The 15,714-nt window shown below is 41.0% G+C and overlaps 1 protein-coding gene across 1 annotated transcript in view; it reads left to right on the top strand.

Moving 5' to 3' along the window:
• Positions 1 to 446: 446 nt before the first annotated feature.
• Positions 447 to 15,714, top strand: part of NKD1 (NKD inhibitor of WNT signaling pathway 1) — a 69,427-nt gene continuing 54,159 nt past the window's right edge. Inside the window, exon 1 of the mRNA XM_042027749.1 lies at positions 447 to 483. Within this exon, the coding sequence (XP_041883683.1) occupies positions 447 to 483 (37 nt within the window). The remainder of the gene's footprint in view (positions 484 to 15,714) is intronic.

The raw sequence follows: 15,714 nt of genomic DNA, 5'->3' as shown, positions 1-15,714 counted from the left end.
ACAGTTTTGTTATCTTATTTAAATAAAATGGGCACAGGATAATGTTCAGATTTTATAGTACTCACATGCAGAATATGTATTTAATTTCTGGTTACCCTTTGTCTTTACCAGCACCCCCCTCATCACAGCTGCTGAGGCTGAGGCACTGTGCAGTGCCCTGTACTCCTTGTCATGTCTGGAGCTCAGTTCAGCTCAGCTAACTTTAGATGTCTACAAGGTAAATGTTGACATCTGAGCCAGTCATGCTGTCTCCTTTCATCAGTGGCAAGAAACAGAAACTTCAGTGAGGTCAGTTTTAACACTGGGACTGTTTCTGGTAAGCCACGTGAGCAGGGATGTCTGATCTGCCGTCTGTGTTACTCGGGGCAGAAGGAGACCTCATCTCTGGCTGACTCCTCTGGGTGCTATGGATATATATAGACCAGGGGTGAGAATTTTCTTATAGCATGGAGAACGCTGTTATTTTTGAATATATAGCAGGAGGTAAGTAAGGTAGGATTAGCTGCTCAGTGTCTAGCTGCTTTGAAATTTTACAGTTAGTTGTGCTATTTTAACCAGAGGAGATATATCAGGTTTCCATGGATAGACTCATGTCCACTCTGTGTGCTGCAAGTCAACTGCTGTGTCCAAAATTGTCACTGTCTCTCAGGGGAAAAAGAAAACCCAACCATGTCCAATGGCTGAGAAGGGAGAAACTTAACAAAAGAAACACTGTGGTAAAAATCTGGGAGAGGATGCATATATGTATGAATGGAGAAGAGCAAATGACAGAAAAAGGGGAAAGGAAAGCTGCTGACTGTCCTTTCTTTATTCATTGCTTTAAGGAAGGCCTTTAAGCTGGAGAGCAAATTGGAATGTCAGCAGGCTGACACGAAAGCATTATTCTCATCTATCTGAAAAGGGGCAGATTTAGGAACCTTTGCCTGTGAAGCTTGGCCTCTGTGGCACTTTGTTAAGTGTGGGTGTTTAAGGGGGCAGTGTGTTTGTGTGTACATGTGTCAGAGTGAGAGAAAACAGAGGACCAAAGACTTATCTTTGCAGAAGCAGAACATGACACCCACTATCAACAGTGGGTGCATCTCTTCTGCAGATAGAGTTTTGTCCATTGATCATCATGTTCTCTGTGTTTTCGGTGTTTGCCAGTGTGTCGTGGAACTGGATAAGCACTTGCAGTGCTTCTCAACCTTGTGCTAAACTATGACTTATCCCATATCTCTCTGTATCTGCCTTTTACATTGAACAGAAAGAAAATCCTTGCATTTTCCCCACCAGCACAGCTCAAAATAACAGCTCCTCTGTGTTAGAGGTGAGACATGGGCCAGTAGGAAGATGTTTGTGTAAATAACCTGAACAATGATAAGCTCTTTTGGTTTGTAGTTTTTTGTTGTTTTTTTTTTTTAATTCTCAGAATGGTTGAAAATATTGGATGTCTTTTTCACCCTGTGTATAATTAGCATAATGAAGAAGTAATAACCCTGGCACTTCGCTGTGGAAGGATTATTGGCTGACGGTTACAAAGTAGGTGAGGTTATAAGAAATCCTGTGTTCTGTGATTGGTTCTCTCAAATTCTTTAACTTCTGCATGATGTACATTACCTCTCTTGAAAATACCTTAAAGTTTTTTCAACCCCCATTGCATCCTGTACCAACCTATCACCTGCCATCACTGCTCACTACCATAGCTAGTTCTCATGCTTATTTTACAAGATTCTGTTAATGTCTGTAAAGCAGTTTGTAGTTACTTTCAATAATGGATCTCAATACTTTCTTAGTATCCTCCTGGTGGCATGGTATTTAGGGGCAAAATTTCATCTGTTGAATAACTGTTCATTTGAGAGTAAGTAATACCAGTGCTAGAGACTTTCTTGAACAAAAGATGATGTCAGCCTCTTGCAGGAAGGAAGAAGCCTTGCCTGGATTTCAGTGGCCTAGATAAGAGGAGGGCAAAAGAATTCCTTCCCTGAATAGTTGTGCTTGAAGTAGGAGGAGCTCCTATCACTCAGATCTTGAGTTGCTTTATTGTAGCCTGCTCTTCCTCTTTGATGCCTTTTTTACCTTTAGAGCCCTGCAGTTAATTAACTCACTTGATTAAAAGCAGAATGTCCAAACTCATGGGTCACCACACTTGGGAAGTTTAGATGTCCTGTCTAAAAATAGGCATCAGCACCTGATATGCCTTGTGAAGACAGCGGGAGCCAGTCCTGCATGAGCTGGCTAAATATAGTGGCAGCCCCACCACTTGCCAGAGAGATTAATAAGGGGAAGAAATTCCACTTGGACAGGTAGGGTGCAGCAGATCCAGATCTCCCAGCTGTGCTGTCGGGTGACATAGGCTCTTAGTTAAGAGGAGAATTGCTTTGATTTTTATTTTTGCAGTATAGCAGTATAGAGAAACTTGTTCTGTCAGATGTTGCCAAATTGCGAACAAGAACGGGTTTATATCCCTTTTATTCAGTTATTACTTGGACAGAGCAGGAATACTTGAAAATTGCTTTTTTACTTCACAGCTACTTGCAGAGATCAGCCCTGTGTGCAACCTTCACTTAGTGAAATATAAAATTAAATTATCCTAATTGCACAGTGCACCATGACTCCATGTTTCATCTTTCTTTCATTTTAGTTTTATTTTTGTTACCATTCCACACAGACCTATTTTTCATTTCATTTGTATTATTGTAAATTATTGGCATCAGCTGAAAGGGAGGGATGATGAAGATGAAGTTAGAAGATCTGGTCTGGTAAACTACTTAAAGTTTAATTCTGCAAATTTATTTCTTGTGTTTCTCAGTTTAGGCACACATTTTAAGTCTGAGAGGTTTGGCATGTAGGAATGTTTTGATGTATGTTGACTCCTGTACATAAACACAAACCACCAACTGTCCAAAAAAAGAAAAGCTGAAAGGAAAAAAGGAAAGTGAAAAGACTGAGATCTGAAATGAGAAATAGAAATAGCGGGGAAGAGGAGAAATGGGAAAGATTAGCCACAATAAAGATGCAGGAACAAATTCTGAAGGCTGACAAATAGTTTTTGGAGTGCTCTTACTCCACATGTTTTCACTAGGTAACCCGTCCTCTGAGTTCACGCTGGAAAAATTTACCTTGTACCAACCAAAAAAAAGGCCCTGACTGAAGAGGTGGAAGAGTCCTACTGAGGAAATTTTGATCTGTATGATCAATATAAACTTGTTTTGCCTGACTGCATGCTTAAGCTGGCCTTCCACTTCTGGACAGAGTGCTGCTGAGTGGGATGTCCTCATACCTCCCTTTTTCTGTATGCAATGCCAGAGCTTCTGGTAGCTTCTACAGTACTCTTACATTTCAGAAGCATGAGTAGTTACTGTCCAGGACAGTTTGGAACAGCATCAAACAGTTTCCTGCTGCTTAGCAAAAATTTGTAAATCATTCATATGTCACTAAAAGTGTAAAATAAACTCAGTGTTGACCTGATTTCGACACACAGTGCATTACAACAGTTCACTGTCATAACCCAGATTCATCAAAGATCAGTCAAATGCAGCAAATAAATCCAACAGAGGAGGCCCTGAAAAACTGTCAGAGACAGTGCACTTCTGCAAGTATGGCACCTTCAGCAACTGAGAAAGAGAAGGTTGATTATTTACCATGATGTTGTCTCTGTCCAGATATAAAAATAAGTTGATATAATGACATTTGGCCTTGTCATTGTGTTTGGTGTATAGTGAAGAGCATAGGGGTACCATGTACATAAAGCAAGTCCCTTGGGAAAGAGTTATATCTGAAAATGTTAACCTTGGTTGGTAGGGTTATTATTTGAAGTAAGTGGTATGAATAAATCTTTCACGTTTGCATTTGTAGATTATTTCATCTCCAAAAATCTGATACTTAGGAACACACCTACTTACTGCATACAGATGTTCTGATCTGGGGACCCTCTTCAGGTGATTATTTGGCCTCTTTGAACATAAAAGCTTTGATTTTCCCCACAGACCACTTGAAGCTGAAGCAGATGCCTGCCTGACCAGGAGGGCATGCTGATGAGCACCAGACTGTCTAAATACTAGTGAAAGAAGGAAAGAACTGTGATATGAAAGAGTGGGGAAAACATACTTCAACAAACTTACTATAGCCTCTGCATACATGGTCAAAATACGCTGAGAATTAATTCAAACACCCATAACACAATGGGGGCACTCCTCTCAGTGAGCTGTGTCCTGTATTTCCTCCCAAGAGATGTGTGATGCAGACAGGCAGAACCAACGTTTCAGGTTGGGCTTTCCTTTAATTTTTGGGCTCAGATTAATGAATATCAGTTCCTGATAGGAAGTGGTTTCCAATGCCACCTTCTCATTCCACACTGAAATCTGCTGTTGAAATAATCCCTGTCCAGGAATGAAAAATAAAAAAGAAAATAGAGATATGGAACTACTAAAGATGGTTGGTTTCAGCAGTTGCAGAAGAGAGTTAGGATCCAGATGGGTACTGCAACTTAATGGAAAAGAGGCTAAAAGAAGTATGTATTCCATGGAGACCCTCAAATAACTTCTAGCCCCTTTCATAAGAAGGAAGACAAAAGCATACTCCTCAGCTCTGCTTCCATTTTGTTCATTCTCTATTTAATCTTTTAGACAGGAAAAGATAGGGAAGCTCTTTCCAACAACCTCTCTGCACTGGGCAAAAAATAAATGTATTTTTAATACTTGAGCTGCTCTGGCTGTGGCTTGTCTTTAGAGAGCCTCGTGCAGAGTTGCTCCCCTCTGTGATAATCTAGTACAGTTGAGGCAGGGTGGTGCTGAGTCTTGGGGGGATGCTTTTCCTGTGGGATGGCAAGGAGTCACTTGCACACAGCACAGCCAGGAGCCTGGTCAGCACTCACAGGCTCAGTTCAGTGGTAGTTCAGTGCTCAGTGTGAGAGGGTTCCAGCTCCTCACCAGGGCAGTGTAGGCATGGCTGCAGTGCAAATAATTGTGGTTACTGGCCTGTCACATTTCAGGAGTAAATAGACATAGAGGCTAAAATGCCATATCAGGTGAAGTTAGAAATTGAGGCAGCAAGAAAGAGCTTTACAGCCAGTACTGAATAGGGGAGCAAATAAAGGCTGTCAGGCTCATCTACTTTCAGGGGGTCTTCCTTTGTGCAAAATATTTTTACAGAAGTTAACTCTCTCTATAAAAGCCTACTTGGGTTGAAACCTCCTGGCCTCTCTTCTTAAAAGTTTTACTTTTGGGAAGATTGAATAGAGGAAAACTCCCTTTCTTTTCAGACTATGTGCTGGTAGCATCTTCTGAATACTCAGCTGCTTAATTTTTTCTTTGTAGTTGCACCCTTTCTCCTTTTGCAGAAGAGGGTTAAATATTTTAAGTTTGTTATATCAATTTTTTCTTAAAAAAAAAAGAACACATGGTTGGAACGATGCATTCAGGTTGGCCTGGGTGGTGGTTGTTATTCTCCCAACGTGCTTACAGTATTTCTGATGATAGCTTCATTTTATGCAGATATTATTGAGACACAGGAAACCCCAAATCTTCTGAGTTTTTTCAAACCCATATTGTCTTTTTTGCCTGTATTTCCCCTAAAAGTAGTCAACTCTGATGTCTCATGAAATTGCAAAAGTAATTTTTTTCAGAAGACATATTTTCTATCGTCTGTGTTCCTAAAAACAGTAATTCCATTTCTGAACTCTTCAGCTGCTTTTGCTTCTTTTGAAAAACTTGGCCAAATCAGATTTAAGAAAAAGAGAAAGAGGATAGAAGGTCAAGAGAGATGGAAAATATTTAGTGGCATGTTTTAAGAGTGTTGTACAAAGATACTGTCGTATCAGTCTGAGCTCCTGTGTAGTTCCTAACTGTGTGTATTTCATGAGTTTTATGGTAAGGAAATGACATCTTTTAGCAGGAGTTGTTTCTTTGGAGCCTTTCCCAACTTTTCTTTGTGTCCCAAAGAAGGTGAATAGAAGCTTTTGGAAATTTGCAGCATTCCCCTATGCTAACTGTGGGACAGATAGGTAAATCCTGGTAGACCAAGACAAATTACATGCACTTGCCTGTCTGTAAGAGACAGTAATATACTGGAAAAATATTTCTTTGCCAGCACCTTTCCCACACTGATTCATCTCGTTCCAGCAGCTTAATCATGGCCATTTAAATGTGCTATTGCAGATATTAATTCAGTTTGACACATCCATTTTCCATACACTTGGGAAGGAAATCTCTTTCTCCTGGCTCCCTCCTTCAAGATACAAAGCAAAACAAAATACAAAGGCATGTTATGTGATTGGTACCAGCACCGGTTGCTCTATTTGTTTGTAAGTTCTTGTTCTTTTTGAACTAAGCTGCAGTGGCAAGAGAGGCCTTTAGACAATCTGGAGGGGGTATAAACAATGTGCTTTGTTTATACTGAGATAAAATAATTGAGCTTTTCTGTTGCTGCCTGAAAGCCATGTCTCCAGTTTCTGGGACCTGTTTACTGTGTACTGTACAGAGCCTGCAGCCTTTCTGCAACAGATCGGGACTCCCCTGGCCTGTCTGCCATTTCCTTTTTTATGGCTGGGTTTTTGAGCAGCACTGGTATGCCCCAAACACCTGCCAGATTTGCATATCATTCTTGCTTGGCTTGAGCTTCCACTGCAAAGTTGGCACATGAACTGTGGAGAAGCAGGGCTAGTGTTTTGATTGTACGCCAGAGCCTGATACTGAAATAGGCAGTGGGAAGGAATCCAGTAATTGTTGGCCTCTGATCAATGAAAACTGTCGTTAGGCCAGTAAATCGTCGGTATGTGGGCTTAGTTCTATATATCATCTTTGGGCTGGTGTCACCCTGACTCCAGGACGAGAACATTATCAACATGTCATCAAGTCTGCCGGGAGCTTTTTATTACTTTTTCTCCCTTTGATTTATATCCATTCTCAAATTTCACACAGGTCAGGTTCAACAACACACTGGAGGGATGTTGAGGGGATTGTTTCTTTGGCGCAGAAATAGATTTGCCAGCCCCATCAAGCAGGAAGCCCCTCTTCCCTGTGTAGTCCAAACTGGTCTTCCTCTGGACTGGAAGAGCCTCCCGCCCTCATTGCTAGTTGCTGTGGCAGGAAGCAGAGCTTGCTGTTATCTCTGCTCAGACTGTTTGCTGGCATTGTGATGAGACAACACTTGATTAGCTTTGGCCTTGTCCATACACAACAACTTTAGTTTAAATAAACTGCTACTTTAATTTGGATTGAATGGTGAAGACTCTATTGTGGGCATTAAGGATTCTGGCTATCTTTTTTATTTGGTTGATTCAGAATCAATTAAGCCAAATAAAAATAAACCACATGAAATAAATGTCCACATGGCTTTTTGCACTTGAACTCTCTTTAAAACTAAGCCTCCCATTTAAATCCAGCAGAGCTTCCTTTTGCAGACAAGCCCGTCCACCAGCAGTGCTGTGGGAGTAAGGCCAAGCAGCCTCTCCGGAGTGTGCAGATGTACCTGCTCAGGAACAACTTTACCCTCTTCCCATTGGGAAAATTAAATCTGTACTGGCTATAAGAGCTGCAGCTTCTGTGGCTTTGCTAATGTTTTTCTAAACAGCTAAATGGATGGTCATTGCCATGTGTGGATGTGGGATAATGTAATTTCTTCTTTAGGGTAACTTTCTGTGAAATAAAGACTTTTTCTGCAGTAACACCTGCAAGAGGGCACTGCTAAAGCAATAGCAGAATAATCATAATTCTGAGAAAGACCTAAACCTCCTTTAAAGGAAATCATGAGTGTTTGCATGTAAAATACTGGCCTTATCTTGGAGTTGGAGATGGGGAAATACATGATATTTCTTCAGTACATTCTTCCCTTATTCCTAACTACATCCTGTATTTTCAAGGCCAAGTGAGCCTATTTCTCAGTTGCTGCTCTTGAGAATGATTAGTTTAAAAGTATGTGGTATATACAGTTAGAGCCTATTGTAGCATTAAGGTTTGAATTCAATTCCTTTTGCATGCAAGAAATGACTGAAATCTGGAAAAAATCATGACTGAAAAGAACTTTGCCAGAAAATACGGATGTTGCCTGTTGGATTACAAAAGCAAGACAGCACATTCAGAGTTAAGGCTGAATGCCCAAGTGGCTGTGGTACACCAAGGGATTATGTGCTGCTGCCTTCTACATATATAGGCACAGCGAGTCCGGATACAGTTAAGAGTCCAGGCTCTGATTTTTTCCCAGATTTAGCTGAACTTGAAATGTTCTGTTTAAAATAACTCTTTGTGGCTTCCACCCTTGAATGGAGGATAGCTTTATTTAAAAGCAAAATTAGATAAAAAGTTGCTGGTTAAGGTGAATGGCTGGCTTTGAACAGGCTGAGTGGCTTTTCTGGAGATCTTTTATTCTAATCAGTAAATCCTCATTAAAGGACACTGTTTAAATCTGATCATGGCCCCATTTCAGCAAAGCACTTAGCGTTTCCTGAAGTAGCAGGAAGTCAGTGAGATTACTTACTTGCTTAAACTTAAGCAAGTGCAGTACCAAATTGGGATGTGCATGAGCACAAGATTAGTTGCTACACAAGTATAGACCTTATTACCCAAAGTTAAATATTTTGAATTCTTTTTTAATCTTCTTAATGGGAAAGTGAGTAGGCTGCCTTGAAACTCCTTTCTTGCCAAATTCCATTTCTTAAATCAAAGCTCACATTTGAATTACATGACCACAAAAAGCATTATAAACTAATAAACCTCTGAACTTGTTTACAGTTGTGTAAATTGAAAAAACAGACAAACCAGCTTAAGATTTCTTTGTTCTTATTTTTCCTTTTCCTTTTTTTTTAGCATTTGCTTTCAGGCTCAGGCCTTTGAACTGTTTTTTCCTTGGCTGTGTTTCACTCTTCCCTAGGTCAAGCAGGCAAGGAGGGCTGTGACAGCTGCCTGTGCTGAACTGCAGAGCCAGCCTTGCTACCCTGCACACAGACTGTTCAAAGGAGCTGCAGTTTCCTGGCAGTACAGTTTCATATGTCCAGAGCGACAGACCTGCCTGCCCCAGTCTGTTATCAGAAGGCTTAAATGCAGCCCTGACCACAGAGGGCTGCACGACTGACTCTGAGTGTCCTGGTGTGGTGATGTGCTCTATGTACAGATAGGAAACTTGTTCTCCTCAGATTCCCCTCCTGCTTCTGTGAGATGAGCAGAATGCACACTGCAAGTGGAGAGCTAAGGCTCTGTGTGCAAGGGCATAACAAAAATAAACACAGTGATAAAAAAAAGAAAAAAAAGCAGAGGTCTCCAAGCAAGCTTTTATGTGTTATCTCCAGCAAACTTGTAAAAGAATTCACAGTGTGAATTTGTGTATGTGTGTGATCATTGGCCTGAGCATGTGGGCTTTAAAGTCTGGTACAAATTGTATTTGTTAGTATTGTCCCTTGTCCTAAATTCTATCCAGAAAGTGAGATTTTGAAGCTATGGTAGTTTCCTGTTCCATTTATTTATTTATTTTTAAACTTTTAAATTTGTTACTCTTAAATGGAAAAGACACTAAAGCAAAGGGGAAGGAGCTCTGCCTATCAAAACAGGCCTATGGAAATATCCCTAGGTAAAATAAATGGAGCTTTATTGGGTACATTTAGGATTCAGTCAGGATGCAAAGGAGTACCCAACCCATAACAAGCTCGGCAGCTGCAAAGTTTTCTTTGCAGGCGTTGTGTAAGAGATTCACAAAATTAAGCTCTTAACAGGGATTCTGGTGCCACATTACAACTGGTAAATACTGGGTATGCAGAGTTATTTGCCATAAAAGCAGATGAACTTGAGCTAAAATGGTCTGTTATTAGTACTGTGTGAGAAAATGGAGAATACCTCGGACTTCAGTGTGAAATCCAAATACTGCCAGCCTATGTGAAACACCTCAGCCCATCCTAGGGCAGAGAATTTCTAAACTGGTGTGCCAGAACTGTCCAACCCAATGTGTTTTGTGATCTAAGACAGGTTGTGTTCAGGTTTCCCTAAGTCAAAAGCTTGTCACATGTTAACAGACATTCTCCCCCAGGGCTTCCCAGCACTGTTTGAGTCTACAGTATGCATCAATTCAAATGGACCATAAAATTGTGTAAAGTTCTGTTCCTGTGCACTGCAAACCCTTCTGTATCTTGTTTGCAGAGCCTGCAACAGGCAAATTTTTAAGGATACTGTCCTCTAGCTCAAGCTGGTGGTGCTTCTGCTTTGGCCCTGGAGAGCCTGGAAAGACTGCGGGTTTACAACAAACATCTGAGCAGTTAATTTTTCCAGCAACTTGATGTAACTTTCAGGGCTTTTACTTCCATGATATGTGTTCTTCTAGTCTATCTCTATTGCTTTCCCCACTTCTCAGGTCTTTATTGTTTTCTAGCATCCCTGTTACGGATTAACTACTTTTGAGCTATGTCCATGGAGACAGTTGCTGCTTTCTGCCCCATACAACACATTGGAGGGTGAGGTCTATACTAGAAACACCGATATAAGAGCAGCTCATACAGGATCTTTGGGGACTGCTTTGAAATGGTTGCTCAGGTAGTACTGACAGTGCAGGGCAGCAGGGCGAGGACCTGCACTGTCAGCTGCCCACGCTGCTTCAGCAGGGTGACACCGTTGGCAGAAATTTGTTCAGCAAAATTTGACAGAGAATTCATCTGCCTCTTTTTCCATAATGTAGGGCTGTAGAAGAGCTTTACTAAAAGACATGATCCATGTAATTATTTTCATGATATCCTTTTTTTTCTTTTGAATTCTTGCTAATTTGTTTTGGTTTTGTATTTGTTTAAAGCATGTATGTACTAGGTGCTGATACCTAACCTATATTTTACATATACCTGATCTGAGGAAATATCATTTACATGCCACAGAAACTTTTCTCACTAGGGCAGTGTTCTCAGTGCTTTCTGGCGTCAGCCAGCAGCCCATCTCATTTCTGTCAGATGAGCAGTAGAATTTGTTCGTAATTTCTTGGAAATATTAGTCTCCACTGGATATCTGTCTCTGCATTGCACCACATTTTGTCACACTCCCAGCAGTTCATTCTCACTTGGATAAGGCTGTGCCTGTTGGAACCATATGTAAGAAAAATGGAATTCAGAAACCCCTGTGAGCTAATGACCAAGCCCTGCAGATGCTCGTGTGTGTGCTCATTTAGAAGGGAAGCCCCTGCAACTCCACATCTAGGAATATCCTTTAGAGTTAGACCCAGGTCACTGAAATTCACAGTAATGGCCGTGGCTTTTCATCAGGTGAGAAATGTTCGTAGGGTGTGGCCCTGAATAAATTGGGAATAAAACATCTGGGCATGTTTTTTGTGTACATACATCCCGTCTTCCTTCCTGCTGTAGTCCTTGCTGGTTTCCCTTTTTGCTTTAGTCTTTCTGATTACTCCCTTTCCACTGCATGTGCTATTATATACCTTAGCCTTGTTTCTATCATCACTTTTAAATCTTGCCTATATTACCATTTAGGCTTCTTGTACCCCTTTGAAGTTTGTTTTTAATGAGGATGATTAACATTAGTATTAGTGTGATACAATATTTCATGTGCTGTTCTTCTGATATCTTATATCTTTCTTTCATTTATTTTAGGCATTCATTTTAGATGATTGATCCTGCAAACTTAAATTTATTCGTTTAAGGAGTCAAGTTGGTTTCAAAAGAACTATTCATTTGAGGAAGCTTAGTGCCTGTTCAAAGGTTTCCATTACTGGGTGTCTTTAATTTCTTCTCTGCATCTGTTTTCCAGTCTTCATGTGTCTTTAAGCCTTGTCTCTTAACTTCTCCCATCCTCAATGTTTTTGTGTTCTTAAAAACAGCAATAATAAAAAAAACCCATTTAACTTCTCCTAGATTTCTTACTTTATCTTCTTCTGTTGTCATTATCCTGGTTCTGTGTGAAAGTTCCTTGCTCCTTCAAAAGCAGTCAGTTTCCAGTAATAACTGTAAGGTGATAGTTGAAGCATATAAAGGCAGATTGACAGCCGTTTGTTTGGGATGAAAGGCAGTTGTAGTCTAAAGTGGGATCTGCAAGGCATGGCATATGGTCTAGGGCATTAATCTGCAGCTGGCCTATGCTAAGCATTGGAAATAAGGTCCCCTGCCACGAAAATCAATGACAAAACTTCCATTTACTTAAATGGGAGATGTTGCAAATCCACAATGTGTATTTTGTATAATTGCACACATCAGAGTAGAGTGACATACATTCAAACTTCTGTTCTAACCATTCGAGGGATTTTGTATTTTCCAGTGCAATGCCCAGATGAGTTAGTGTGGTTTGTTGGTGTCTCATCTGGGAGAACGTGGAGGTGAGCTGTGAGGTTCCAAGCTGTGCTCCTCCTTTTCCAAAGTCCCCAAATGCCCTCTTGCTGCACTCAGTCATTTCTCTTCCTCATAACTTTTTCTTTTAGAAGCGAAAGAGCAAGGCTGGCTTTTATACAAAGCAGGTAAATAGAGCAAACTCTGTAGAACTCTTAAGGCTGGTCGTGGTGAAGAACACTAGCTTTGATAGACAGTTCAGATATTCTCCTCTGGTTTTTAGGACCTGAAAGTGGAATAGAAAGAAATTAAGCAGTTGGTTAGGGATAATTGTTGAGAAGATGTGTTGCAGCTATACCTGCCTTGCATCAGCTATGTCTCTGAGCTCCACAATAATTCTTGCACTTCGTGCAGCCACGTGCTCTCAAACCAAATTGTGCGATAGAAAACTCGGTAGAAATTGATACTGAGGTAAAAAGTCTTTGAGACAATCAGAGCATCCTCAGACTGTATGGGGAGAATTAACCAATCCTTGTTCTTGTTTTCCCATAGAACACCAGAAGGTTGTGCATTCACAATATTGAATCTTAAATTCTGTATCACTATGAATCAAATCTGCATTTAGTTGAAAATGGCAGTGTATTCTAACTAGAGAGCAATAACCTTTCAATAACCCTTGCTGGGATTGATGAGTGAATTTTTATCCTAAGGCAATACTTTGTTTAGCTGTTATACATGGTTACAGCTCTGGGCTGGGGCACTGTTAGCAGTAGTGCCTGGGATATCTGGAGTAAATCTTTATAGTGTCAGGAGGAAAGACTGATCAAAGTTTCAGGTCATTTGTAGCCTTTTGCGTCCTTCTTGTGTATCAGGAATTTCTTGCTCACTGCCCTCTTTCTTTTCTGCTTGCAATATTTTTATTTATGGTCGAAGAGGAACTGTAGCCTCCCGAGAGGTAAAGAAAAAATGAGGGAACTCTTCAGTGACTAACATGAGCAGACAACTGATTCAGTAATGAGGTTCATTAAATATGGTGTAAATAGTGGTGCAAATGCCTTCGTCAGGCACGTGGCCCTTCAGAAGACTTTGGAGCCAGGATATTTCCTTTCATCATCAGGGCTTTGTTGAGGTGCACTGTTGATTAGGAACACAAATGTCAGGCTGTCAGTGTGCTGAGTTGGGAAAGCGTGTCTGAACAGACTCCCAGCAGGAAAATCACTGAGCTACACTTAACAGGTGAAATAAGGGAGGAACTGAGAGGGAAAACCACTGTTAATGTAAGGCAGCTGACTGGGGAAGAGTTGTTGCAAAAATCCTCATTATTATTATTTGTTTTATGATAGATGTCATCTTCTCTCACTGTATAGTGTCTCTGAGGAAAGACAGTGCACAGCAAACTGAAGGTTCCTTTTTGCACCGTCACTGAGGCTCTTCACCAGTCACTGCTGCAGACACTTGGGATGCTCTAACAAAGATCTTTTGCAAGGTGCTTTTCCCCATAACACATTTAAAAGGTAGAATGACTGTCCTTGCAGACACTAGGGATACTGCTTCATTGCCTGGCTACTTACTAAATTTACACATGAGGATAAGTCCAGAGCAGTACAAGGGTGTAGGACTTAAAAGTATTTGAAGGTCAAGTCAGTAATTTAAGACCAAACCCCTGTTGTATGTGTTTTTGATTTCCACTGCATGTCAAAAAAGAATGACCCACTAGATGCAAATATTTCTTAAAATATAAAACAGGTGACACAACTTTTCTAACAAGGAGTTGTCACAACACAAACCTCAGCACACAAGCGAGATGGTGTGCCTGGTGTCAGTGCAACCACTCCTCATCCTCTTCTGGTGTACTTAAATATTGCGAGGCTTATCTGCCCACTGCTGGCAGGGCAGAGACTCCCAGTCCAATGCTCACCTGTGCTATCACTTTCGTGGGTTACTATGTCATTTGGAAGGATTGGCTAATACCTAAAAGCATTTCTGTTGCCTGCAATGCAGTTAGAACCAAAACTTCTCCTTGAAGTTGAGTTAGAAATATGAGCTATTGCAGACCAGACCAGAGGCAAGTGTTGCTCATACTCAGATTCTGAGACCTTTAATACAGATGTCTTAATCTCTGCTTGTTGCTTCTGACTTGGTTGTGTTTGCCCCTCTGTGGGCCCTGTCAGTTATTATATTTCTAAAGAACAAAACCTCAGGTGCAGACAGCAATTAGCACCATTAGGTCCTGTGCGTGGCAAGAGAATGGCAATGATCCACTTGGAGTGGAGGTGACTTTGTGGTCTTCATAAGTTCCTGAGAATGTGAGACCTGAAAAATCCTTCTTGTTAAATCACCCTCCGTGGTCTGTAACGAGCATGGCAGCTGAGGTACTTTCCAATGGCTTCCTACATCTTCCCAGTGGGTGTTCCTGATTACACAGAGCCAGCAGCCCGTATAGCAGAGCTGCTGTGGCTGTGTGTGTGCTGTGCCTGTGGTACTGACAGCTGGGGCACTGCTGGTAGGGTGGGCTGCTCCAGGGATGAGGGATTATACAGCAGTTTGGAGTTGGAGCAGTATAATGGCGTTGGCTTTGTGCATGGTTAATGGAACAACTTCTTCATATGGCTCCTAGCCCTTATAATTTTAGTGATTTTTAAATAAAAGCTTTCCTTTTAAGAAAGGATGTTGCTGGTTCTTTCTAGTGCACCTATTTGCAGGAATGGTTTCCATTCTCATCTGCTTCCCTCTGCCCTTTTTCTGTTGCATGGTTTGTTTCTTTGGGGTTTTTTTTAATTTGTTTGTGCTGAGACCTTTTTTCCTTTGCAATTTGATTGATCCTCCTCCTTTCAATTCCACATTGGCTGGCTGCATATGGAACCCCGCCTGGCTTTAGCTGAGACAAAATCGACTGCACACAATTTCCCTCTGACAGCTTGTACAAGAGCAAACATTTCCGAAGAGCTGAAAGTCTAGAAATTCAATCAGCGGAAAACCTACTGTGTGGAACAGCTTTGCTAGTGCTACAGCTCCCTGCTGGGTAGAAAAGCAATCCAGTTACAATAAATCCTTAAGAGTGGAGTCATTTGGGTAAAAGGAAAAACAAAAGCTGGTTTATACAAACTGATTGGAGTCAGACGTTTTGACTTCCCATTGAAAAAGGAGTCAAAGCCCAGGCTTGTTTGGTAATTTAAAGGGGAGATTGGCTCCTTTTATCTTTCTCTAGGCCAGGGTTCTTAATATTTTGCTTGTGAAAGAAATATAAAGAGTTTTCAATTTAAGTTAAAATATTTGCTTTGATATCGATATTGATGCTATAACTGACTAGAAAATGAGTTGGTCTTGAAAGTCCAGTGAAGGCAGAATTTTATTTCCAGCCACTCTGATTTTGTTCTGCTGCAGTTACAGAAATGTGAAACTAGGGCAAAACTGGGATCAAAATGAAGATTTACATGTCCTGCCAGGACAGCTTGGGCAACAGTTTGTGCTCTGCTGCTGGTGTGTCATGAGCTCATGAA

Source organism: Corvus kubaryi, unplaced genomic scaffold (genome assembly GCF_017639235.1).
Source record: "Corvus kubaryi isolate FWS band 111438036 unplaced genomic scaffold, C.kubaryi_AGA036_p1.0 37300, whole genome shotgun sequence".
NCBI lineage: Eukaryota > Metazoa > Chordata > Aves > Passeriformes > Corvidae > Corvus > Corvus kubaryi.
The sequence above is the reverse complement of the archived record's forward strand: the minus strand, read 5'-3'. Positions and strand labels throughout refer to the sequence as shown.